Source organism: Rhinolophus sinicus, linkage group LG16 (genome assembly GCF_036562045.2).
Source record: "Rhinolophus sinicus isolate RSC01 linkage group LG16, ASM3656204v1, whole genome shotgun sequence".
Classification (NCBI taxonomy): domain Eukaryota; kingdom Metazoa; phylum Chordata; class Mammalia; order Chiroptera; family Rhinolophidae; genus Rhinolophus; species Rhinolophus sinicus.
In genome coordinates this window covers 24,028,023-24,055,884 of record NC_133765.1, presented here as the reverse complement: position 1 = coordinate 24,055,884, position 27,862 = coordinate 24,028,023, and the positions used below count along the sequence as shown (strand labels likewise).

The window sequence follows — 27,862 nt, the reverse complement described above, 5'->3', positions numbered from 1 at the left end:
CCATGTTAGAAAAGAAATACTTTCGTTTAATAGGCTCTGATTCATAAGCCTACAGAGAGTCAACATCTTAGGTAAGGCCTGGCGTGATCAAGACGGATTTTACTTTAGGCTCATTACTCTTTCAGCCTTTTTCAAACAGAATGAAATTCGTTTGACTTGAACACATGGTTGACAGAGGTTGAGAAACACGAAACTGATCTTTCCCCTGCAGTGTCATTTCTGCTTAGTGGACACTGAGAATTTTGGATCATGGATTGCAAAGCGTGTCCTTTCACAGTGTTCGTATGCTACGGTAGGAAGTTCTGAAAACAACATTTTTTAAGATGTCTTTTCACTTCCTGGAAGCACTTAGCCAGCCCGTAAGGACACGTGTGATACCGTTTATTCTGTTAATTCTACACATGGTTGTAAAGCTGTTTCTCTGAGCCCCAGGCATGGAGATGGTGTGATGACCCTGACCAAAGCCCCTTCCTTAAAGGGGCTTACGTCTAGTGGGAAATACACAAAGAGGAATCAAGAAAGATGTTTACTTTTAAGTGCAGTTGCTGGAAGAGGCTATGTAACTGTGGACAAGCATTGAGACGGCTTTTATTATCCTATATTCAGAGAACACATTATGTTTGCTAATTATTTTACGGTAATTTGTTAATTATTCCCTTTGAAGTGCTACCTAGCCATCATAAGCTTAATAATATGGTAGCTTGCATCTTCCTGTTTGTGAACCTATATACTCATAATTGATCTCGAAAAGTAGCTCAGTATTTTCTTTCGTGGAAATGGAATTTCTTCAGTAATTTCCCAAACTTCGTTATTTTCCTCTGTTTTGGTTGTAAGGTTCTGTGGTCCGTGCTCTCTGAGCCCTTAGCCTAACTTTGAACTGAAAAGTCAATGTTGAAAGAAAGAATAGCCTCCGGGAAGCAAGTATGTATTCTGTATTGTTGGTGGGAGTATTTCTGTGTGTACAATGGTGGTGGTGTTCTTGCTTCTTTTTCACTAAGGTACGGATTCAAAATGTAATTAGTTCTGACCTTTCCGTTACATTTCATTCTCGGTGAAAGTAAATTTGTGCCATTGATGTGAAGATGTAAGTGCTACGTGTGGCTGTCAGTTCTTCAAAATAGCTGTTGCAGTGCAATCAATTTTGCATCAAGAATCTGCCCAAATAAAGCACGGTGCAGTGCTGGGACTCGCCAGCCCTTTAGATCTCTTAGAGGTAGAGGTTGTCCCACCTGTTATATGCAGTGTGTTCTTTGAGACAGCCCCTTGAAAAAGTACCGCCTCAGATGCGGACTTTGGCTTTGCCAGCCATCTGTTTGGAGAAGGATGGGAACTTGCAGATTAGGTGCTGAGGCTCGCACAAGGGAAGCCTAGGTCTTCATCAGTCAGGGGATGGCCAGCAGAGTTGGACATGCAGAATCATAGAGAGCAGGACACGTAGGGTCCTCACGGCTCTGACGAGGGAAAGAACTGGAACTTCCATGAAGTAGCCATGTAATAACTACCACGGATTGAGAGCGTAGCCTCTGCCAGGCAGTTTGCAGAATTAGTGCATTTGTTCTCCCGTGTTATCATTTAAGTACCATCAGCCCCCTTTTACTGAGGGAGCAGGTGCTCGGGGAGATGAAGGAACTCTGCCCAGGTGACAGCTGAGCTTGGCTGAGGTTTCCTTGCATCCAGGTTCTTTACATCTTACTGTGCCCTCTTTTTGCCAAAATGAATCATAAACACCCTCACCCCTTATCTTGCAACGAATGCATGAAATAGTGATGCCTCATGGTTTGGGGAAAAACCATTTGTGATCCTCTCCATCTGCTGCTAGCACGGTATTTGAAGTCAGGACTGTTTTTAGAGACTGATGGAGAGCAGCTATTCTCCTGGGACCTGCGAAAAACAGTAATTATGACTAAGTGAATAAGCAGTTTGTTCCTTATTTCCCATGAGGAGCTTGAGGGTTAAATGCCTGTTCTGTTTAACAAGAAGCGCAATCTTGCTGCTGTTAATGAGAAATTGTATAATAGACCGCCTTACCCGCCTGCCCCCCCCCACCTCCAAACAGTATTTCTGCCATTTATAAAAAAAGGGCAGCTCAGTGTACCCCGCCTCCCCCCAGAAATCTGCATTTCTGGGAAAAAGGTAAAAGGACAAAACAATGTTTTTGGCTTTATTTGCAATAAAAATCACTTTCCGTTCACATAACCTGCCTTTGTTGGTAACACTATGTGTTTGAAGGCTCCTGCAGGTGCAAATGTATTCGGTGTGCGTGACGGACTTGTCTGGCCTTATCCTTCTCTGGACAGCGGCAGTGGGGGGAATGGAAATGATTAACGTGGCAGCTTTTACTTTATTATTGTTAAATCGTTTGTATGGTAAGTAATTTGCATGCTAATGAGGCTGGGTGTCCTGGACCTGCCTCTGCTTCTACTAGTTTTCACTTCTTTATTCGTCTCTATTTTTATCATTGATTAAAAAGAAGTTAGAACCCCTGGGCCTTTTTTCATTGCTGCAGGAGTCTAAAACGCAGGAGAAGTACTTTGGCGCCTCATATCCTGTAAATGTTTTTTTTTTCTAAATTGTGCTTCTCTTGGGTCATCTGGGCTTCAGCTTCAGTGTGGAGTACAAGCACATTGGAATACTTTCCATATGGGACATGATCTGCCCATCCGAGGAAAAGCCCATCCGAGATAACAGTGGAGATATTTTTGCAGTTCATGTCTTTTGCGATTGGTGGTTTGGAACAGTCACCCTTGACCCAGCCTTCGGCCCGAGTTCTTGTTTGCTGTCATTTCCTTCTCTCAGGGTCTCAGGAGCAGGAAAAGGTGATTATATGAAAGTGGCCAGGCCAGACCTGCGTCCTTAGTGACCCTGAAGGCCAGCTGTCATTGCTGGCCCCCCATTTTTCCTGTGCCCTCCCTGCTGCTATATGATGCCACACTGGAATAAAAGAGCAAGTTGTAAATTAGGCAGCAGGAAATGTGGACCCGGTGCCACTGGCAACTTGCCGTGGGTCCTCGGGAAGTCACTTAAATTCTCTGTATTCAGTTTCCCCATCTGTACAATATGATATCTATTCATTGCTGATCCTAAAATGTCTCAGTTAAAATCTCAGTCTCTTGAGCATTTTTTATTCATGCAATATATTCATAAACGGGAGAGAACACTAATTTCAAATACAGATAACTCAAGAGGAAATGATTGGAAGAAATGTTAAAAGATGAGTTTTCTTTTAATCACACCACGGGTAGTTGTTGGGATTATATGCAGTACAAGATGTGATACCTTTAGAAAGTACAAAATAGTAGCAGGTATAAGGCCGTGATGCATGAAGACCCTCGTGCCATGTTCTCGAGTGGCAGGTTTGCGAGGCTGGGCTTGTGGAAAGTTGAATTGTTGATGGGGCAGCGAAGGGCAAATGTTGACCCTTAGACCCATAAACAGGTGAATTTCCTGATTTCTTCTCAGTTTTTCCCCTCTAGCTCTGTTGTGGCTATGTGTCTAGAACCTTCTACATATTGTGCCTCACTTGGTTCTTATTCTTTCTTCCCTCCCTCCCCCCCATTTCTTTTTTTGTTCCTTCCTTCCTTCCTTCCTTCCTTCCTTCCTTCCTTCCTTCCTTCCTTCCTTCCTTCCTTCCTTCCTTCCTTCCTTCCTTCCATGCTTCCATCCATCCATCCATTTATTCATCCATCTGGCCCTGGGCTATGTTGGCTTCAGTATGTGAAAGTTCACAAGCATGCTACTCTTAAATATCTATAACTAAGCAATTAGGAGAGCTGACCCATCCTTTAGAGGTCTTTGCTTCAGTAAAATGAACCCAAAGTCCTAAACTAAAAGCAGTTGGCTTCAGCGCATTGAGCATAAGGTGATTCACGCTAGTCTTCCTTAGACTTGAACAGATTGCTGATTACTAACCCAGCATTGTAGAATCTCATGTTTGAAAAGATGGTGGAGGGCGTCCAGTGAATCCAGTCATGCGTTAGATGGGTGACTTCCCGCTCTAACTAACACCCAGCCAGGTCATCCTTTGAGGAGCATCTTTGGAAGCTCAGTGGTGTTAGAAAACCCTCTAACCGTTCCGCGCCCCAGTCTCTTCTTCTCCTTTCGTGGTCATGCAGAACAAGTTTAATCCCTCTCAAAAGTGAGAGATCTTCAAATGTTTGAAGGCAGCTATCCTTGTCGGCAGTGACTTTTTTAGGAAGCCATCCCTAGTTCCTTTAGTCATGGCTCATGTCATGCCGAAGCCTGCACACTGCTCTGTGGAAGCTACACTCCTCAGCCTGAACATTACCTGCTAAGTAAGAATATTAAAATTTAGGAAGACTAAAAGGATACCTGTAAAATTTACTATAATTAATTTAGTGACGGCAAAACTAGTCCTAAGTCCTATTTCGAGTGTATGGTTGAGTCTCTCTAAAGTTCCATTGTAGGGAGAAACTTTTTGATTCCTCACATGATTTAAAATTCATTACAGCCCTTGGATTAAAGAAATAATGTTTCCACCTGTGAGAACCTGGAAGCTAGGCATGGGCTACAGACGCGTTTGTGTGATGAGCACATCTGCCATTCGCTGAGGGCTAAGAAGTGCTGGGCACCGTATAATTCTTAGGTAATTATGGGTAAAAATATCTTAGGAAGAAAGCGAGCTTTAATTGTGCTGAAACAGTTTTCTTGTGAGGATTTTAGGGTTTGTGTTTCATATAGTATTCAAAAACTTACAGCTCTGTTAGCTAGGGAATGCAGCGAGTCTCTTCATCTTTAGCAACACAACTTGCCGGAATAACGTGCTCTGGGGATTTGTGCTGTCTGTAATTCAGTCAGTCCGTTGCTCTGTATTGTCTTCTCTAGAAAGATAACGCCGGTTATATTTTCAGGTTATTTTTTCTAAATTTTCTGTATCTGTATTGCTTTTGATCAGGTTTAAGTGACAAATGAACTAGAAGTGATATGGGAAGGTGTCACACAGCTGTTAAATGCTGCAGACTTTTCATTTCGCCTTGTCCGTGTCTAAGGCTGTGATGACATTTTAGGTATGTCTTTTAATAATATAAGGCTTTCGTTGTTCGGTGGGCGTGGGGGGTGTGTGTCATACTCCAGTCAGAAGTGGAACTAACCCTAATGGGTAAGATCATGGGACTTTAATACACATCTTTAATGGGTCTCACTTTTATCAACTACATTTGCTATTTCTTTTCTTATATTGTAATGACGCCCTAACTGGGAAAGGAATTACGCACTTACTCTTGTCATGCATGACAACATTGAAGTAGTCAAACGAGTGTCACGTTTTTGTGTTGTTTTCCATTTACGACTTGCTTCCTTTTGTTTCATTTTTAGTGGCAAAGTTATTTTCTGCGCAGTCGCAATTTCTAAGTAATGAATGAGAGGCTACTATGCCAGTGACCTCCCCCTCCCTGCAAAAAAAACAAACACAAAACAAAACAGAGTTTTTGTGGTGAGGGATTTCTTTTAATGCCATGTGGAAAACCAGCTAGTATCTCTGTGTTTCTCTCTTTTAAATAAAGTGACCTGCTTTATGGGGATGGGTGTTTCAAATTGTTTTTAAAAAAGAAAAAAATTCTTGTTACTCTATAAGGAAAGCTTATTTTTCTCTGGCCATTTCATCCTGGAAAAGTTGAATGAGGTGGATGGCAGAAGTGTCTTCATGTGAGATTAGAGTTTCAGGTGAAGCCTGTGGCTTATGGTTACCTCCTGACTCTGTGGGGTTGAATGTCTGAGAGCAGCACAGAGAGGAAAAGCCAGGCTCTTGAAACGCTTCAGTGGTTCTGCCCTGTTCAGACTCTCTCCTGCCCTTAGGAACCTGTTTCCAGAACTGGGGTATGACTTGGATTAGTACTGAAATGAAATGGTCATGATGGGAGATCAACACGTTGGACTTAACGTTTAGATGTGTCTGTGTATATAGCTTATTAGACACAGTGACATCTGATAACATAGTCATACTTATGCAATGGGTTTGAATTTAGAGTAAAAAACCCCCACTAATACATACATATATAGATATATATATGTGTGTGTGTGTGCATATATATACATATGTATGTATATAGTGCTCTATAGTTTTACATGTATTGATGCATTTTAGTTTTTCCAATTCTCCTCAGGAACAGGTACAGATTTAAAAAGGAAAAAGAAATTACTCCACACATGTCCATGTGGAGGTGTTCAGAGGTCTGTTTTGCCTGTTTGGGGGAAAAACTGGCTCTCTCCTTAGACACTAGTCTCATTCCTGTGGTCCTGGGGGCGGCCCTCAGCCTTTCAGACTCAGAAACTAGATTTTCTCTCTGGACTGAGCCTCTCTCTGTGACTTATAGTAAAATTCACATCCATCTTCTTAGAGGCTGGTCGTTCTCACTTTAAAGTTAAAGACCCTTTTGAGAACCCATGAAGCTAGAGGCTCCCGTGCCCCCAAATGCACTAACTCAGTAGTAGATTATCTGAAAAGCCATACTATGAGTAGAATGTCAAATTTACTACTTTACACTCGACACAAACTCTCCCAGGAGCCTAGATGCCCCCAGTCCACGTGACCAGAGCATTCTGTCCTGCAGGTTGCCCCCCGGGAAGTAGAGCTGCCCTCAGAAGGTGACCCAGCTGACACAGGCCCGTGACCAGATGGGTCTGAAGGGTGTGGCCTCTGGCTCGTCAGCTCCAGTAACTGGGACCAAATCATCTCTCCGTGGGGTGGCTTTCTGCTAAAATGCGTAATACTTGAATTCTCTGATAGTGAGTGGCTTCTGTGACGACTGGTCTTGCTGTATTTCCATGTTTCCTGTTCTCATTGGTGGACAGGCCTCTATTGGTGGACAGGACTGGATTTGGTAATACAGTCACGGAAGCCACAGCCAAGGCTAGCTAGCCCCGGAGCCTTTGACATTTCTCTGCCCTTTGTGTTACGTGCTGATTTAAACTTCTTATTCTCAGAGGACAATCTTTTTTCCTTATTTTCGGATTCTTGGAAACATCTCCACGATACTCAGTCATCTCCATTTTAGGAGGAAGTTCAGATTCGGAGAGACGCTAATTGCCCAAGGTCCCATTGATAGTAGAGGGCACAGTTGAGTCTCGGTCCAAATTCTGTGCATTTTAATAGACACCTACAGACTATCTCTTGCCATGCAAATCATCTTAGAGAAGAGGGTTCTAGATTTGGGTAGAGGAACACTGTCAATTTCAGACATTGCTAACACAGTTTGAAAATGCGTTGTCTTCATTCAATAAGGGTTACCACCACAGGGAACTGATTAGGGGCTCTAGTGGTTTACCTGTAATTTCACGGGAGATATTGACTTAGTAATAAATATATGGCTAATTCCTTAAAAGATAAGATGTCATCAATTTCACGTTCAATAATAAGAGTTACCGATAATGATGGCAGTGTTATAAATTGAGAAAAGCTACCCGTGAAGGGTTCTTACTATTTTCTTTTCTTTTTTTTTTTTTTAAATTTTATTCTATTAAATTTATTGGGGTGACAATTGTTAGTAAAATTACATAGATTTCAGGTGTACAATTCTGTATTACATCATCTATAAATCCCATTGTGTGTTCATCACCCAGAGTCAGTTCTCCTTCCATCACTATATATTTGATCCCCCTTACCCTCATCTCCCACCCCCCACCCCCCGCGCCCCTTACCCTCTGGCAACCACTAAACTATTGTCTGTGTCTATGAGTTTCTGTTTCTCATTTGTTTGTCTTGTTCTTTTGTTGTTTTTGGTTTATATACCACATACAACATGGATGGATCTTAACTATTTTCTTACCCCAAATATCTTTTTGTAATTTCACACGCACCCTTACCTTAAAAAATACAATTAAAATTCCTGCCTCTCCCTGTCACTAGGTGAATGGGTATACTTGGCTTGAACATACTTGTCAGTTACTCTAGGTACTTAAAGGATTTTTTTTATGTTAAACTTCAGAGTGTTGTTAGTGGTCCCTCCTAAGTTGGGATAGAAAAATTAATGAAATGGGCTGCATATTTAACCTTTACACAGAAAGGTGGTTGAGATCATACTGGAGTGGAGTTCTGTGTGTCAGGAACACGTTAATGAGCCCATTCACAACTTGCCCGCTTTACCTAACGGTGACGTCTTCAGCTTTGCGTTGTTGGTAACGTGTAGATAGAGCTCAGTCATTGGAATTGCTGCAGGATGTGCCATAAAACCGTTCTTTCCCTAACCCTGTGTTTATCCTCACAAGCGCTGTCAAGGTGACTGTGCTTACCTGGGTATCTGTGCCTGCGTGTGTCTCTCTGTGGCATAGACCCCTGGAAGTAAAACATGGGCATTTTCAGTTTCGCTAGAGGATGCCAAATTGCCTCTGTATTTTTAAGGATAAATACAGATGCATTCAGAAGTCCTAATGTTATTGTTAGGTTTAAAATTATTTCAGATCTATACTATCTAGCTACAGCTGGGTAATAAGAATTAAGATTCTGACTGCAAATGAAGAGGTACGTGAGTATAAGACAGGAGCTCAGTTGAAAACCCTGTTTTAAGTGGAAAGTCATTTTAAATTCATGACTTATTTTTTCTTTTCAATTATACTCTGTATTTATCAGCTCTAACCGTGGAAAAGCCCGAGAAATAATTGTGGTCCCATCGCAGAGGGCACCCTGAACAACCACACCTGACTCCAGATGTGGGCAGTGGCTGGGCAAGATAAGCCTTTGTTCTCTGTTACATCAGCAAGCAGAGGAGCCATCCAAGAGTTGGAGTGGGTACTGTACCTAACAAATACAGAGGCCGAAGGAAGGGGTCCCATGGCCAAAGGTGGGCATCAAAAGAATATGGCTGCAATTGATTCAAGTACTCTGAATCTTTTCAGACCCTTGTAGTAGGCAGAGTAATGGCCCCCTAAAATATGCACATTCTATCCCCTAGAACCTGTGAATATGTTTTGTGGCAAATGGAATTACGGCAGTTAATGTGCTGACTTTAAGATAAAGAGATTCTTCTGGGTTAACTTGGTTGGTCCAGTGTATTGCAAGGAAGGCAGGAGGTCCAGTGTCACAGTGGTGCAGCCTAAGAGAAGCCAACCTGCCAGTGGCCTGGTCGACCTGCCTTTGAGGATGGAATGAGGGCCATGGGCCAAGAAATGTGGGCGTCTTCTAGAAGCCAGCAAGAGTAAGGAGATGGATTCTCCCCTGAAGCCTCCCCTGGGAATGCAGCCCTGCTGACACTTGGATCTTAGGCCAGCGAGCCCCATTTCAAGCTCTGGCCTACATCTGTAAGATAACAAATTTCTGATGTTTTAAGCCACCGAGTTGGTAAAATGTAATAGCCGCAATAGGAAACTAATATACCCATGCTATTCATCAAAGAGATCCCCAAACAAACAGAGGAAAACAAAACTCCTTAGTGATCACCATTGACAGTGAAATAGGGCACCGACCCTGTCTCTGAATAGCAGTAATCAAAAAGGTGAAAAAAATTATCTTGCCTTTCCTATGGTAACTACATTTTAAGGTAACCCAAAAGTCCTAGTTGATGGAGGATAATCCTTCTTTACAGAAGAATTGCAGCAAATGAATGTGGAAGGAATGATGGAATTAGAAAAGTCATTTTGCAACCCAGTAAAACTATTGATATAGGCAAAGATGATTGGTGTACGAAACCATGAAATGAAATGTTGACGGGGAGAAATTGGTCCATCACCAACTGAATTTTCTATGTAATTTTCACATCACTAAGAAGCAATAACTGTGCCTCTTCGGGTGAGGCAATGCGAAGTACCAAGGTCATCGTTTTGCCCTTAGAAGGTAGACTTGGGTAGAATCAAGTCTTTAGACATCACTTTCAGCTTATAGGAAATATGGAGATCGAGGAACAAATGAGGAAGCAAACCGGTAAATCCACAGTGGGAGACGTCCTCTGGGACTGCTGACCTGGTTTCCTTAGTAAGTCTTGTGTGAAGATAAAAAGTGGGTGGTGGGGAGAGAGGGAGGCCCTAGATTAAACCAGATCTAAGGAATATAACAATCAAATGAATGTGTGACCTTGATTAGATCCTGATTCGAACCCACCAACTGTACAGAATGAGAGAATCATGGAAATTTGAATAGGAACTGGGTATTACATCTTCAGGAGTTATTATTTCCAGAGTGGGGTTGGGGTGTGGCAATGGATTGTGTTTATGTAAAGAAAATGTCCATAATTTTTAGAAATGCAAATGGAAATAGTAAGAGTAAAATGGCATGCGGTCTGAGATTTGCTTTAAAAATTCTTTAAAAAAATGGAGGAAAAGTAGGGGGGACAGGGATAAAAGCAGCAGACTAAAGTCTTGACAGCTCTTATGAGGTGTTGAAGGACGGCTGTGGGGGTTCACTATATTATACTCTTCTGCATGTTTGAAAACTTTTATAATTTTTTAAAACAATAGAGTAGATGGTGTAAGGATCACAACACAACTAGATTCTTGCAGGGCTGATGAAAACCTCAGTTGTCCCAATGTCATGTGTAAGAGCCCTGGTGACTTAGGATATAAATTCCTATGACAGCTTTGTACACAGATGCAAAATGGACTGTAGCTCAAATATCTTAGAGTGAAGGGAGGATGATGTGTTTTGGAAACTGCATCCGATGACTCAAAAACGGGCTCCATAACACTGATTACAAAGATGTGGGTCGAGTTTTTATTTGCATCCAGAGTCCTGACTTCCAGGTAGGGGAGACAGATTTATAACCTCTTGCTCTGAAGACTTTTCATAGAAGGTTAAAAAAAAAAAGCAGCAAGAAGGCTGTACAAAAGAGAAAGCATAGTAAGACATGAAACTTTAGAAAATTATATCCATTTATTATACTTCGAGTACAAAAGACTTCACTGAACTTCACACAGTCATGAATATCTATTAAGTCATAGCTTTGATGTTTAAATTTAGCAGGAAAAAAGGAATAACCCATGCTGTTTCATTAGGCATCCTTTCCATGCCTGATGAAACTGCAATATTAGTCTCTCTCACTAAAATTATTTTACAACTGTCTATTTTTAAATTTGAGTATTAATTTGTCAGAACATTTAAAATAAGTGCCTTAAAATAGTGTTTTCTAATGTGTTGCTCTAAGCCAGAGCTCGCTAAGTAATTAGCAACTAGACCAGTATGAAGAAAAATAAAACTTTATTAAGAGAAGTCAAAGAAAACCTGGATACGTGGAGAAGTACGAGATATTTCTAAATAGAAGCACTCAACATTGGGAAGATGGCAGTTCTCTTGAAATTAATCTATAAATCCAAGGCCACCCCAATGAGGATCCAGATGAGAATTTTAAAGAATCTGACAGGCTGATCCTCATTCATTTGGAAGAGAAAAATGGGCAAAAGTTTTTAAAAAGTAAAACAATAGAGATCTTTTTACCAAATATGAAACATTGCCCTAGCAGTTAAAACAGTGTGGTATTGGTACAGGCAAGTGCGTAGACACATAAGTGACACAGTATGCAGAGTCATGTGTATATGTTTATATTCATAGATATAATTTGAATTTGGTTTGTGAATAAAGGGGGCGTTTTAAGTCTGTGAGGGAAAGTTGGTGTGTGATAAACTGGCCATCGAATAAAGTCACAATCCCTCCACGTTGTACAAAAAAATAAATTCCAGAGTGTTAAATGAGATAATTGCAAAAGAACAAAAATGAAAAAAAGTGAGAGCATACATTTTATTATTCTGGAGTATAAAGGGCTCTCCAAGCAAACCCCAAACCTGGAGACTATAATGGAGTGTACGGAACCAATTAAAAGTTCTCGTGGGATCAAAGGTATCATATACCAAGTTAAAAGGCAAGTCATAGAGCAATTACACTGGATGACCACGTATGGAGCATATTTTCGGTTGTAAACCTACTTGCCTCGTTGGTGCTCATTTACTGAGGTTCTAGACTGGTTTGCATTGTCTTAGGGAAGAAGGGGGCCAGGTGGCCTGGCTCCACCAGGCGGGTGAGGAAGTATGGCAGTTACATCCAACCAGTCAGCATTTTCGCCAGTTGTAAAAAGAAAATGTCATCTGTCAGTCGTTGGACAGGAAATGTTTGCTTATTATAAGCCATGACGAGCTGGACATTAATCTCGTGGGTGGTAATTTAGGTATTCTTCAGTTAGAAATAAGTGAGTCCAAAGGTGTAGACTATTTGTAGGCTGTCATTTTGCTCTGTGTATTTAAAAAAAAATTCTCCTGTCCTTTGTCCATGTCGTTCAGGTATTTGGTGCAGGCTGGCACGACTTATAAGAGCCTTCACGGGTGGGCCCCTTGCTTTCTCTCTCATTTCCGCTTGCCCGTGGCTCCTCAATTTCTGCAGTTCTGCCACATTGCACGGGGCTGTAGCCCACTGTAATTAATTGCCCTTGTTGAAGCATATGTGTCACATTGTGTTGGGGTTTCCTGTTTACTCTGCTGTCAACCCCTGTAGACATGGGCTCCTTCAGGGCAGAGACTGGATAGGGCTTACTGTGTACTCGTAGTGTCACACACAGTGCCTGGCTCATAGAAAGGATGCAGAATATATTTTATTTTAATTTCTTTTAAAGGAGGGTGCAGCTCACAGTGGCGCATGCGGGGATCGAACCAGCAGCCTTGGTGCTATTACATGAAAAATTGTAATTCATGATAATTACATGAAAAATTGCTCTTGGAAACCAGGAGAATGGTCCAGGATTTCCTAAGGACTCTCCTTGCCTGTAGTTTCTCCTTTCCCTAGTGCTAATTTCACACAAACAGCACAGCGGTAGAATGAAGCTGCTTATGTATTGTTGCAGATACAAAAGTGTTTTGATAGAAAGGTGAATGGATTCTAAAATGATCATTGTAACTGATTTGAAGGGATGGTTTAGATCAAGAAGTCTTAATAGCTCTGATTAGGTGAACTGATGACCCATAAATCTGTTCATCCTTAAAACTGCATCTGTTTGGGGATTACTTTAGTATATATATGATGACGGTTATTTTTGGCCAGTGAAATTTAAGGATACTTAATGTCACTTTAATATCAGTAATATGTTGCGCATTAAAAACGTGATGTGGATTGTCAAAATATTGTAGAAAAAACCACAAAGGAATTCGTGTTTAGCTTAATTGGGTTGTGAGCTTCTGAATATAGATCGTCTCATGTTGAATTGCTTAACGTTATGCAAATTATTTGCAGGACTTTTCTGCCAAAGATCTGGTAAACCCAGGAAACTTGAGAAGACTTGACATTACATTGTACATACAGAAGTCTAGTATGTACATACAAAAGTACTAGATACTTTTATAGACCTCTTCAGAGGCTATCTGGCAGAGTTTGTGGCTTTGAACCTAGTGGTAAAGTTTTTTTATTGTGACTTTGGATAATGTAGCTCTATTTTGGGTGTTTAAAGAATAGTTAGTGGAAAATGTTTAGTAACTACATATGAAAGAAAGCAATTTCCTTTTGGGGGAATTAAATCTTGGTATGACCGCTTAGTCATCTTTAAAAAATAAATCTGTCTTTTGAGTTTCTTGCTGGTCAGTACTGATAACTCACTACAAAGCTCGTGTGCTTCTAAATTCTAAGAAAGCACTCTCAGCATCTTGCTTGAGCTTCACAATTATCTTACGCACCACTAGCTTTTTAAGGTGACGTTATATATTATTTGAAATACTTGTTGAATTGCATTTTATTTTGGACATTAGCATAAAACAATTAAGCCATATAGAATATAGAGGCTTTTCATAATGGGAGATACCTAGCTATGTTATAAATATGGTAATTTCTCTACTAGTAAGGCGGTGAAGTATAAGTTAGCTTACCTCTTCTTTGGCTAGAGAGAAGCTAACTGGTGGCTAGTCTTCCAACCACATTTGTAGTAGAAAAACTTCAAAAATTATGATGCAATATTTATTATACGTCCCTTGAGTTTGTATAGTAGGACCTCAATAGATCATAATAGGTTGGGTTGATCTATCTGCAGCCAGTTGGTATTAAGTAAATAAATAAATAAGGCTTCCAATCAAAATATGTAGTTTTATATATAGTATGTATATACCTTATTTTGATGAGGGGGTATGTAAAGTAATGGTTCAGGAATCTGGGGGCTAGAATTTGATTTTTTAAAAACTTTCTGTAATGAAAATTTAAAACACATACAGAGGGAGAGACTAATATAATGTAATTGATATACCCATCACTCGGCTTTATCATTTATACACACATTACCAGTTTTGTTACATCCGTACCTCCTAGTTCCTTTTACGTTATTTTGAAGCATATCCAGACATGATATATCATTTCATCTGTAAATATTTCTGTATGTATTCCTAAAAGATAAGAACTCTTTTAAAATACCAGAACATAAGCATAATACATTGCTACTGCTAAAAAAAATGATACTTATTTAATATCATAAAATATTCAGTCTGAATTTACATTTCTTTTGTTTTTACAAGATTTTTTCTACTTGAATTGAGTTTTAAAGATGGTCCATATATTTACCGTGTTTCCCGGAAAATAAGACCTAGCCGGACAGTCAGCTGTAATGCGTCTTTTGGAGCAAAAATTAATATAAGACCTGGTGTTATGTTATGTTATGTTATGTTATGTTATGTTATGTTATGTTATGTTATGTTATGTTATATTATATAAGACCCGGTCTTATATTATGGTAAAATAACATTGGGTCTTACATTAATTTTTGCTCCAAAAGACACATTAGATCTGATTGTCCGGCTAGCTCTTATTTTCTGGGAAACACGGTATGCTTGATTGTTACTACTTTTAAATCTTTTTTGAGCTATAGGATCCCCATCCATCATTTTCCCTCTTGAAATTTTTTGTTAAAGAAACCAGGTCATTTGTTGCGTAGTTTCCCACATCCCAGGATTTTGCTGATTGCATCCTTGTGGTATAACTTTTTTTTTTTTTTTTATTAAAGCAGCTTGATTGAGGGATAATTAACATAAAATAAACTACATATTTCAGGTATACAATTTGGTAACTTTTAGCTACACCTGTGAAACCATCATCAAAATTAAGATAATAAACATATACAGTATGTGCTTTTCCAACAATTTTCAGTTCTCTGACACCAACTGGGTGTCCTATAATTCAATTGAATTCAGGTACTAACAACTCAGAGTATCAATTCTGATACTAACAACCCCGCCAGGTTAAGGGCTCAATCTCACAAGATCGCTCCACTTCAGATGCCAGCTGTAAATGGGCTCCTTAGTCTACCTGCATTTCTGCCTGGCTGATTACAAATTTGGAGGTCCCCATGACCTTCCGCTTAGGTTTGCTATTTCGCTAGAACAACTCATAGAACTCGAGATAGTGACTTGTTTTATTATAAAGGATACAGCTCAGGAATTTAAAAATGGTTGTTACGTAGGGCCAGGTCTGCAGGAAAGGAGCAGCGAGCTTCTATGCCCTATCCAGGAGTACCCCTTTCCCCGCACACGGATGGGTTCACCAGCATGGAAGTTCTCCAAACCTCATGGTTCTAGAGTTTTTAGTCGAAGTTTCATTTTATAGGTATGCTTGGTTGAATCATTGACTACTGGTCATTGAACTCAATGTTTAACCTTCCAGGAGTCAAGTGGTGGGGCTGAAAGTTCCAGCCCTCTTCTCACAGGGTTGGTTCCTCTGGCAACCAGCCTTATCTTGAAGGCAGTCAGGGGCCCATGAGTCACTTCACTAGCATAAACCCAGGTATGGATGGAAAGGGCTCCTTATGAATAAGACATTCCTATTATTCATGAAATTCCAAGCATTTTTGGAGCTCTGTACCAAGAACCAGGAAATAAATCCAATATAGATATTTTTAATTTTACCACGTGCGTTATCCCCTCAAGGTTTGCTCCTGCTTCTTTATAACCAAACACTGCAATTCCCCCTCCCTTTTCTCCTTTTGATCTGGCTTCTTTTACTCAGAATAATTATTTTGAGATCCATTCAATAACTTAGAAGAAATGGACAAATTCCTTAAAAGATGAAAGTTATCAAAACTATACAAGAAGAAATAGAAAATATGAATAGCCCTATATCTATGAAAGCAATGGAATTTGTAACTTAAAACTTTCCCACAAAGAAAATTCTAGGCTCAGATGGCTTCCCTGATGAGTTCTATCAAACATTTAAGGAAGAATTAATACTATCTTAACACCAACACTTTATAAAATAAAGGGAAAAGAAAGGAATAATTTCCATCTCATTTTATGAACCATATTATTCCGATACCCAAGCCAGAAAAAACTATTATTAAAAAAAGACACCCAGGAGAGGGATTGCTGGGTCATATGGCAATTCTATTCGTAATTCTTTGAGGAACCTCCACACTGCCTTCCATAACGGCTGCACCAGTCTGCATTCCCACCAACAGTGTATGAGGGTTCATTTTTCTCCACAGCCTCTCCAACATTTGTTATTATTTGTCTTGTTGATGATAGCCATTCTGACTGACCTGAAATCTATGTAATTTTACTAACAATTGTCACCCCAATAAATTTAATAATAAAAAAAAGACACTTATGTTGAAAGCTATAAAATATTGATAAATTAAAGAAGACCTAGAAAAATGGAGAAATATATCATTTATGGATTGTATTCTTGATATTATTAAGAGGTTAATTCCCCCAAAAGTAATTTATAGATTCAACACAGTCCCAATCAAAGCCCCAGCAGGCTTTTTCTGGGAAAGAAATTTCCATGTTGATGTAAAAACTTCCAAGGAATGAACAAACAAAACAGAAACAGACTCACAGAGAACAAACTGATGGTTGCCAGAGGGGAGAGGGGCTGGGGAGCTGGGTGAAAAAAATGAAGGGAATGAGAAATACAGGTTGACAATTACAAAATAGTCATGGGAATGTAAAGTACAGGATAGAGAATGTAAACAATAATGTTGCAACAACTATGTATAATGCCAGGTGGGTACTAGACTAATCTGGGGGATCACAGCATAAATTATGTAAATGTTTAACCACTATGCTGTACACCCGAAACTAATATAAAATAATATTGAATGTCAGCTGTAACTAAAATAAATAAATAAATAATTTAAAAAATACATTGGTCAATTCCATCCCTCCCTCATTCACTCAAAATCCTTTTGCCTCCATTTTTTACCTGTAAAATGTAAATAACACCTATAGAACAGGCTATTGTGAGAATTAAATGAGAAATTATATATCTATATCTATATCTATATCTATATATATGTGGTATATATATATACCACACACACACACACACACACACACACACACACACGGTGTACATTATATTGCCTAGCATATAAAAGGTACTTTATAAAAAAATAGAAACATTAAAAACTTAGCATGGAAATGCAGAGAACCTAGGATAGCCAAGGAAACAGAGACAAAAGCAGTAAAACGAGGTTGGAAGACTAAGTCACCTGATCTCAAGACTTACTATAAACCTATAGCCATGAAGACAATACCATATTCATATAAGGACAGACATACAGATCAATGCAATGGGACCTACACATGTCTAGTGTTGAATCAACAAAGATGCCAAAATAATTCAATGGAGAAAGGCTGGTTGGTTTTTTTTTTAAACAAATGATACTGGAACAATTAGGTACTACAAGGAAAAAAGGAACCTCCATCTTACCTTGCATCATACACAAAAATTAACCTGAAATGGATGTTAGACTTAAACATAAAGGCTGAAACTTTAAAATTTCTAAAGGAAAATATAGGTTAAAATCTTCATGACCTTGGGATGTGAAAGATTTCTTATCACGGATGGTTCACCAGGAAAAGGGTCAATCAATTGGCACTCATCAGCTAAATACGTCTGCTTTTCGGAGGACTTCATGAAGAGCGTGAAGACACAAAGTTCAGCCTGGGAGAAAATATTAGCACATATTCTGACATACCAGGACTTGTTTCCAGGCTATATAGAGACATTTTACAACTGAGTAATAAGACAACTCCGTTGAAAGGCGAAAGATTTCACAGCACACCTTACAAAAGAAAATGTACACATTCCAGTAGTCATGTCCAATCATGCTTAACATCACTATTCACTAGGGAAATGCAAATTCAAATGCAGATCAACATAAGGTACCACTACCCACCCAACAGAGTGGCTAAAACTATTATGGAAAGTCTGACAACCGAAGTCTCAGAAATGGGAACTCCAGCCATCGTTTGGGAATGTAACACTCTACAGCCAGTTTGGAATATAGTTCAGCACTTTCTCATGGTGTTAAATAGAACTTCCCATATGGCCAACAGTTTCGCTTCTAGATATTTACCCATGAAAAATGAAAACATGTGCCAATAAAAAGACTTAACACAAATATTTAAAGTGGCTTTATTCATAGTGGCCCCAAACTGGAAACAGCGCATTTGTCTGTCAATAGATGAATTATCCATAAACAAATGGTGGAATACAATGACATACTACATACTTGATGGTAGAAAAAAGAGCTGAATACTTAGTGCACACAACAATCTGGATGAAACTTGCTTATACCAAGTGAAAGGCGCCAGACACAAAAGACAGCATATGATTTTATTTATGTAAAATTCTAGAACTGGAGCAAATAATCTGTGTTAAGAGAAAGGAGATCAATAGTTGGCTGGATCCTAGAATGTGGGGAAATTAACTGCAAAGGGGCAGCTTTTGGGGTGATAGAAATATTTGATATCTAGTGGTTATATGTGAAAAACTCATTTAACAATATACACTTCAATATGTATTTAATTGTATATAAATTATACCTCAATTAGTTTGTTTTAAAAAGTTAAAAAAAAAAGGGTAATGCCAAATTGTTGCTCATCAATGGATAATAGAGATTCAATTTCCACTTTTTCCATTTGGATAACCACTTTTGGGGTTCACTTACTGAATAGTTCCCCCTTTCCTGGTTTTTCTGCCTAGCTACTTCTGTTACATATCAAAGTTCCATGTATGTGTGGGTCAGCTTATGTGCTCTCTATTCCATTTCATTGATCACTTTGTTTATTTTGTCTTAATTATTTTAACTTCATAATAAGTCCTATTATTATTCTCTTTCTTCAGAAATGTTTTTTTTTTTCTGAGCCTGTGTTGTTTTGTATACATTTTATAAAGAGCTCCTCTGTTTCTATGTTCCATGAAAAACCCTGTTGGAATATTGATGGGAGTTGTATTGATTTTATAGCTAAATTTGGAGAGACTTCGAATTTTTGCAATATTAAATCTTTCTGTTCATAACTGTGGTGTATCTTTCCATTTATTAAGATCTTCTTTAATGTCTCTCAGTACAATTTGTAATTTTTCCTGTGAAATTCCTGTACATATTTTGAAAGATTTATTTCAAATGAGATGGACTCATTTGATGTTTCTTATTTTATTGTAAGGGAAATCTTTCTTCTAATTACGTTTTCTTGTGGTTTATTGTTGGTGTGCAGAAATCTGATTTGTTAAAATATTAATCACACATCCAAGGAACTTTAACTTTTGTTTTAGAAAGAAGCTCATTAAACTGAGCAGAATTTGTCTTGTGTGTGCATGCACGGTTGTGTATGTTTTGGGAAGTGGTGGTGTCAAGTGGGAACTTTCCCCAGATGTTCAAGTTATTTTTTTGTGGGTGAATCTCTCCATGTAAGGTTGGCTGTAGGTCTCAGGAGATAATAATGGCTGGAGCTGTGATGTTCCCAGCTGAAAGTCGAGCTGGCCATCCGTGCAGTCCTGGATGCCAGTGGAGGGTCTCTGGTCAAACCCTTTGAGCTAAGACATCCATCTATTTTCCTTTGTAGGTATGGTTCTCATGACGCAGGCTGTAATTGTTGAAAATGTGTCACTCTTCTCTTTTAGTATCCGGAGTGTGATGCAGAAGTATCTTGCGGAGAGAAATGAAATAACCTTTGACAAGATTTTCAATCAGAAAATTGGTAAGTCCTGCTTACTCATTTGGCATACCGTCACTTCGTGATACCAAGTGGCACGACAGTGATGTGTTAAGTGCAACCCCCAATGTGTTTATATGCTTTACAGCTCAAGCTGGGCGTGGAGGAAGTGTAATTAATCAGATTCTTAGTGATCGCTTATATTCTTAGTAATGTAGCTTGTGAATAAGCCAGAGGGAAACAGTTTGATTCGAGGTTTTCAGGCAGTTGGGGAGGTGGCCGGAACAAAGGACTGGGGACTGGGTAAGCGGAAAGAAGCTCTCTCTGTTTGGACCTGCTTCTGAGGTCCCCAGCTTCTGTCCGTGCTGTTGTTCGTTCTGTGATCCCAAGGAGTTGGCCTGTGTCTTCATAAGCATTATCCCCCCCGTGTATTATCCCACCTGCGTGGTTGGCTTCTCTCTTTCCAAAGTGTGGGGCTGGGTCCCTTGATCTTGGCAGTATTCACAAGTGTATGGGTTTTGTATGCCATTCGTTATTGTCAGTTCCGCATCAATTACTCTTTTTCCTGTGGCCCCATTCAGTGTCTCTACCCAGCAGGTCACGAGGACTCCCCCTGTTGTATACACAGAGGTCAAGGACCCATCTCTCGCTGGCGATGCCCAGTCCTGGCCAGGGCTGGTCCTGGCCCGTGCAGGCGAGTGGTTGTGTAGGAGTGTTGCGTGGCGACCGTAGTCAGTGCCTAGAGAAACCAGGACTGTAGTGTAGTTTCAAGGCCGATGAAGAAATGAGAGTGTTCTCACCTGCCTCTGAAAGGCTGGCAGTTTGTTTGGGGGTGAGTGTCAGCTGGGTTAGGTAAGAGCTGTGGTGTACATACTTTGTTTTCCCCGTTCCCCCAAATCAGTTCCTGCTGTCCAGAAATTTCCGAAATCATATTTTATTCTCAACTAGGACAGGATTCATTATTTGGCCTGCCAGTTGGCTGTATTGTTAATCTGCCCGGAGTGATGTGATAAACAGATAATTCTAGGGTATTTCCATGAAAGCCACAGAGCTGAATGTAAGAGAATAGGATGCCCATTTCCTTTCTTTGCACCTTGCTTGCCTCCCACAATTACTCATAAGGTTTGCTGAGGAACTGGGCCTTAGTTTTTAAGTTATTTTACTACTAGAGGAAATTATTAAAATGTCAGGAAATTAAGATCTTACTAAAGTTTCCTGAAACTCTGATTCTGCATTCAGTTCTGTTTCCATGATTCATAGATAACGGACTGACCCATTTGAGACTGAATATTCTTAGAAATAATTGCCCCCTCCATTTACAAGTAAGGAGGTGTAGACTCAGCTTGGTGAAGTGAAGTGACATGTCTTGATTCACAATTCTTTTCTACTCTGATAATTCTTTAAAGGCGGTTGGAAAGGAAACAATGGAGGTAAAATGTACTGTAGAAAGTCACCTGGTAATAACTGGATCGATTTTTAGAAAGACTTAGGATGTTCTTTTTTTTTTTTTTCAAGTAAAGCAGAAACCAGTGCAGAAAGTCTGGAGTTTTGTAAACCAGTTTTCACCTAGTCTGTAAAAATTAGCCAGTCTGTCACAGCGACCTTCAGCAGACGTAGCTTCTGTGATAACCCATGAAACGCAGTGGTGGAAAGGTGGGTGATGTGATCTGGAGAAGCAGAGGAGGGTAGACTGTCTGTGCTCTGAGGACAATGTGTGCAAAGCCCTTAACCACAAAGACGTGTGTCCTCCTATCGGCAGGATTTGGTTGGGGAACAACAGCTCAATTAAAAGGGTTTGGCTTTCATCTTCATTGTTGTTGCTGCTTCTCATTGTTTTCATGGTGTTTGGTTAAATGGTCTCCTTTGCTCCCCATTTTGTACCAGAAAAAAATAAATAAAAAAAATAAACCCAGAAAATAAACCGATCATAATAACAAGAGAGAGAAACACTGTATCTTTTGGAGGAAAGGGGAAAAGGGAATTAATTATTGTTGAAACAGTTTTAAATTTGTTTTTTGACAGTATAATTTTTACATTTTTAACTTTTTTTCTTTATAAAAATTTGTATTTTTAATAAGATTTGTAATTTTTAAAACTATATTGAGATAACATTTTACAGAGCATAAAATTCACCCATTGAATGTATACAGTTGGTGGTTTTGGGTGTATTCATAGAATAGTGCAACCATCACCAGAGTCTCATTTTGCAACGTTTTCAACCCCCCCAAAGAAACTCCGTACCATTGGCATTCACTGCCCATTCTCCCCCTCCCCCAGCCCCTGGGTACTAATCTAACTTCTGCCTGCATGGATTTGACTATGTATTCATTCCGAATACATGGTATCCCACAGTATACGTCCTTTTGCATCGGGCTTCTCTCAGCATAGTATGAGTATTTTCAGGGTTCCCCCATGTCGTAGCACGCATCGGGACTTCATTCCTTTTTATGATCGATAATGCATTGGATGGAGATGCCCCATTTTGTTGTTCCATTCATCCATTGGTGGACACAGATAGGTTGCTTCCATTTTTAGTGACTGATGCTGCTACGAGAGGAAGGTATTTTTTAACATATAATTTGTGTAAGTGGTTCGCTGCGACAAGAACTCACTGGTAGATGGTGACACACCTGCTCTCCCCGACACCTCTCACTCTGCTTTCTGAAATGCATTGAGGATTTTTCCTCCCTTTGCGTTTTCTGCTCCTTGCTCTCCCTTCTGTAGTGTAGCCCCTTTCCTGTCTGCCATCCCCACAACGCACACGTTCAGCTCCTCAAACATGTTCTTTCCATTGTCGTGATTAAAACCTTAGCTGACACTGGCTCCAGGAGCCTTTGATCTGAGTGCCTAATGAACTTTAGCTTCAGCCACACAGATTCTTCCCCAAGAGCCCTTCACGGGACACTGAAAGTCTGTGAATTTCATCTCAGTTAAGCTGTTAAAAAACCAAAAATCGTTTAAATAAATCATTCCTTCTCCCTTTCCTTCTGATTCATGAGCTTGGAGCTGGTCAGGAGAAGCTAAAGTTTACACTTGGAAGGTCAAAGGGAAGAACCATCACTGATTGGGCGTGGGGGTGGGGTGAGAGCACCAGGTAAGTGGCCCGACACAGATCTGTCATTACGTTTAGACACGGCTATGTATTTAACATGTCTAGCGCTTGTCTGTCTGGTCCCTCCTTTTGCTCTGTGGCGTTCTCATTTTCTGGCAGGCATTAGGGATTGGGGAAGAAGGGAAGGAAGGTGGACCGTAGGGGGAGTACATTTGGCTTTCCAGGTCTCTCTTCCCATTTCAGCACCGTTCTTTACCCCTTTGTCTCTGCCATCTGTTCCATCTGCCCCCTCCCGTGACCACCTCTTTGTGTTACCCCTTGGTGGATTTCTGGGTTACCCCTTGTGGCTTTTCTGTGGTTCTCCTGTTCCTGTTCAACCCTCTGTCCCCCTGCCTATCAACTTTTTTCCTCTCTTCCCATACCTTACCCATCCCTCCGGCCATGGTTAGTGCAGAGTTTGGGGGGTGCCATCCATCGTGTGCTATAGCCAATTTGTAAACATGTTTTGTGAAATGAAAACAATAGAAATCTTTCATTTCCTTGGCCTCTGAAGCTGGGCTGAGATAATGGGTGATTGGCAGCTCTGTGGGCGACACCCCAAACTGGTTGCTATTTCATTAGTTTTCTTATCTCTAAAAGTGGAGATGACAATGGTAGCTACTTCATAAGACTGTTGTGAGGATTCAGCAGGAAATGTTTGCGAAGCTCTTGACACAGTGATTGGTCCTTAGGAGATGCTCAGTTAATGAAAGCTCTTACATCGTTTATTATAAAATTTTTTCACCATACACAAAAGTGGGCTAGAGTAGTGAACCCCTATGACCTATACATCACCCGATCCAATAGTTTTCAACATTTTGCTATGCTTGCTTTGTCCGTCTGCTCTTTTTGTGTTTGCTGAAATATTTTAAAGCAACTAGCAACCCCCCTCATGACATCTCAGTCCTATATGCATCTCTGAAAAATATGCATGTTTTCTTACATAATCTCAATACCTTTATCCCAACCAATGAAAATTTTTGATGATTCTTAGATACTCTAATACTGAGTATAGTCTATATTAAAATTTTCCTCATTAAAAATGCCTTTTTATTCTTGGTTTGTTTGAATCAGGATACAAATATTGTTCTGCGGTTGTAATTGGTGATAATGTCTCTTTAATCTAGAACAGATACCTCCACCTGCCACTCCCGTCAGATAATTGACTTATTGTAGAAACTGAGCCAGTGGCACTGTAGAATGTTCCACATTCTGGATTTTTCTGTTTGTTTCTTCATGGTATCATTTAAGTCACACTTCTATTGTATTTCCTATATTTCCTGTAAACTGAGAGTTAGATCTCACCACTTGATTAGCATAAGATTTGACTTTTTTGGCAAGAGTTCTTCACAGGTGGTACTGTGTGCTTTGTAGCAGGAGGGACACTACACGTAGGTGTCACTGTGGAGTCACAGCTCTAAAGTGGGCTCGGATGTGGTCAGCTCTCAAGTTCTTCATTAAGCTGTCATCTGCCGTTTGTTTCTTTTTCATTGACGATCTTTGTTTGCCTAAGTCAGTTCTTTTATTAGGGAGTTACAGAATGGTGTGTTTTCTGATTATGCTCTTCCTTCCTCATTTGTTACTTGTATTCATCTACTAGAGCAATACGATTGCCTTTAAATTTAGTTCATGTAGGAAAGGCAGGTGTGATTAGAAGAATTCTAAAAGGACCCCCCATGACGTTCGCCACCTGGCGTTACTACTTAAAGAGATTTTGCAGGTATCATTAAGGTTATGATCTGGGTGGGCTTAATCTACTCACACCAGAGAATTTCCTCAGGCGGGTAGCAGAAGCGGAAGTCAGAGAGATGGAAAGCACACGAGAGATTTCAGTGCACGGTCATTGGCTTTTCAGGTAGAGGGAAGCACACGAGAAGGCTAGTGGGTAACTTCTAGGGGCTGAGAGTGAGCCCTTGACGACAGGCAGCAAGGAAACAGGGACCTCAGTCCTGCAACCACAGGAACTGAATTCTGCTGACAGCCTGAATGAGTTTGGGAGCAGGTTCTTCCCCGAAGCCTCTAGACCTAAGAACCCAGCTTGCCAACACCTTGATTTTGGCCTTGTGAGACGCTAAGCAGAAAACTGGAAGGAGCCCACCTCAACTTCTGACCTGCAGAACTGTGAGATAAAAAGTAGGTGGTGTTTATAAGTCACTGAGCTTGTGGTGAGTTATTACACGGCAATAGAAAATTAATACAATAGGACAGATGCTTAATTCTTTGTTTTTAATTGCCAGTTTTTTTTGGGGGAAAAAAGAGAGACAGCTGCTTTTATCTTCCTCATCCTTAATTAGAAATTATACGTCTTAATGGTTATTAAGTTGATTCCTAATTTGCTGTCAGTAAAATGTACACATTTAGATATTAATATAATGTTCTTGGTTTGGCTCATTGAAAGAATGGTTTTAAAGGGAAACTACTGGTTATTGACTAGACAGTAAACTTAGTTATAGTTAAGGTAATTTTGTTAGAATTTTCTTCTATAGTATATATTGAAATGATAATTTCATCGTATGCAAGTGAGGCACATGGCATTTGATAAATTCCATCTGTCTATTGACAATCTATTTAGGTTCTCTGTCTGCAGACCCTCCCCTGTCAGAGGAAGATGTTTCTCATTATGAGTAAACTCCAAAATAGATACTTAACTCATGAGGTATGCAAATGTTAGTTTCCTGTATAAAGAACATTACAGTTAGTGTAGTATTACATCACATATTGCCACGGAAGACATTTCATTTTATAACACTGACTTCAGAGCTTAATCCAGAGTTTGAATATTAATCTTTTTGAATTTGTGTGAAATAATGTTCGTGTCTTTTTGGTCAAAATAAAACTGCAATTTTTACTTTTTAAAAATCTGCTTTTTTGAGGTATGGTATTACATGCCATAAAATTCACCCATTGTAAGTTATAAGTTGATGAGTTTTAGTAAATTTACAGAGTTGTGCAACCATGACCACACTCCAGTTTTAAAACATTTCCGCACCTCAAAGAGAGGCCTCGTGCCCACTTGTAGTCACTCTCTGTTCCCAGCCCCGTTCCAGGCAGCCGACCATTAATCTCCTTTCTGTCTCAATAGTAATTTGCCTTTTCTGAACATTTCATATGAATGGCATCTTACAGTATATAGACTGTAGTCTTACATCCGGCTTATTTCACTTACCATAAGGTTTTGGAGGTTCGTCCTTGGCATTGGGTGTAGCAGTCCTTCATTCTCTTTTGCCGATGAGTAATATTCCGTTATAGGAATAGACCACATTTTGTCTCTCCATTCACCAGCTGAGGGACATTTGGATTATTCCCACTTTGTGTCTGTTACAAGCGATGCTGCTCTGAACCTTCGTGTGCAAGCATGGACATGTTTTCACTTCTCTTCAGTATATAACCAGGAGTGGAACTGCTGGGTTGTATGGTAAATTCACGTTTGACTTACTAAGAAATTACTAATTGTTTCCCAGCGTGACATTGACATTCTCTCCGTCAATGTCTGAGAGCTACAGGTTCGCCATAATCTCATCAACACTTGCTGTTGTCTGTCTTATTGATGATAGCATTCTAGTGGGTAAGAAGTGCTACTTCTTTGTGGTCTTGATTGGTATTTCCCTAACAGTTAATGATATTGAACGTGTTAGTGCCAATTAGCCATTCGTGTATCTTCTTTGCTCAAATGTCTGTTTAAATCTTTTGCCCCCTCTCCAAATTGATTGTCTTCATTTATGTTATTTATCATTTGGGTGATTTACAAGTGTTTTCTCCCAAAAATAACTCCTCTTTTTCATTTTCTGAATGGTGACTTTTGAAGTGCAGAAAGTTTTAATTTCGATGAAGTACTACACATATATACTATATGTTATGAATCATACTTTGTGTCAGATATAAGAATTTTTTGCCTACCTGAAATCCACAAAGATTTTCTTCTGGAAGTTTTATCATCTTAGCTCTTACGTCTAGGTCTTTGGTTGATTTTTGAATTAATTTTGGTGTGTGGTGTAGGGTAAGGATCTAAATTCATCCTTTTTTGCATGCTGATAGGCAGATGTCTAACACCATTTGTGGAAAAATGTTCCTTTTCACCATTAGATTGTCTTTGCACCTTTGTTGAAAATTAATTGACCATAATTGTGAGGACTTATTTCTGGGCTCTGAGTTTTGTGCCATTAATCTGTACGTCTGTCCTTATCAGTACCACCCTGTCTTGATTACTGTAGCTTCACAGTAAGTTTTGAAATCAGGAAAACTAATTCTCCCACTTTGTTCATTTTTTCCCCCCCAAAATTGCTTTTTGCTAACTCTGGGTCCTTTGCATTTCCACATGAATTTTAGCATCAGTTTTTCAATTTACATATCTATATATAGATCTATATCTATATATCCTGGGATTTTGATAGGGATTGTGTTGAATCTGTAAATCAATTTGAAGAGAACTGCCATTTTAACAGTATTGAGTCTTCCAATCCATGAAAGTGAAATGTCTCTACATTTATGTAAGTCATCTTTAATTTCTCTCGGCAGTGCTTTTTTGTTTTTAGTCTTATACTTCTTGTTAAATTTATTCCCAAGTATTTTAATGTTTTTGGTGCTCTTGTTAGTGGGATTGTTTCCTTAGTTTCAGTCTTGGTGGTTCACTGCTAGTACTTGGAAATAGAGTAGGTTTTTGTATAGTGAGCTTGTATCCTGCAACCTTGCTGACCTTGTTTGTTAGTTCTCGTAAGTGCATGTATGTATATGTGTGTGCACGTGTGTGTGTGAATTCCTTAGGATTTTATACAGACAGGATCCTGTCTCTGAATGAAAACAATTTTACTTCTTTCCAATCTGGTGCCTTTTCAATTTTTACTTTTCACTTTGATTTCTTAAATAATTTTTATGTTGGTCTCAAACATATTTAGCATGATTTCAAAGAACATTTACGTAGAAAGAATACATAAATTATTTTTG

At 39.5% G+C, this 27,862-nt stretch overlaps 1 protein-coding gene across 3 annotated transcripts in view; it reads left to right on the top strand.

The window, feature by feature from the left end:
• Positions 1-27,862, top strand: part of GRK3 (G protein-coupled receptor kinase 3) — a 118,620-nt gene that overhangs the window by 3,442 nt on the left and 87,316 nt on the right. For 2 of the 3 annotated variants that reach the window (XM_074321795.1, XM_074321797.1), the window contains exon 2: positions 19,799-19,875. In XM_074321795.1, the coding sequence (XP_074177896.1) occupies positions 19,799-19,875 (77 nt within the window). Of the gene's footprint in view, positions 1-4,917; positions 5,025-19,798; positions 19,876-27,862 lie in introns of those variants that run through there. The other variant, XM_074321796.1, reaches the window with a different exon arrangement.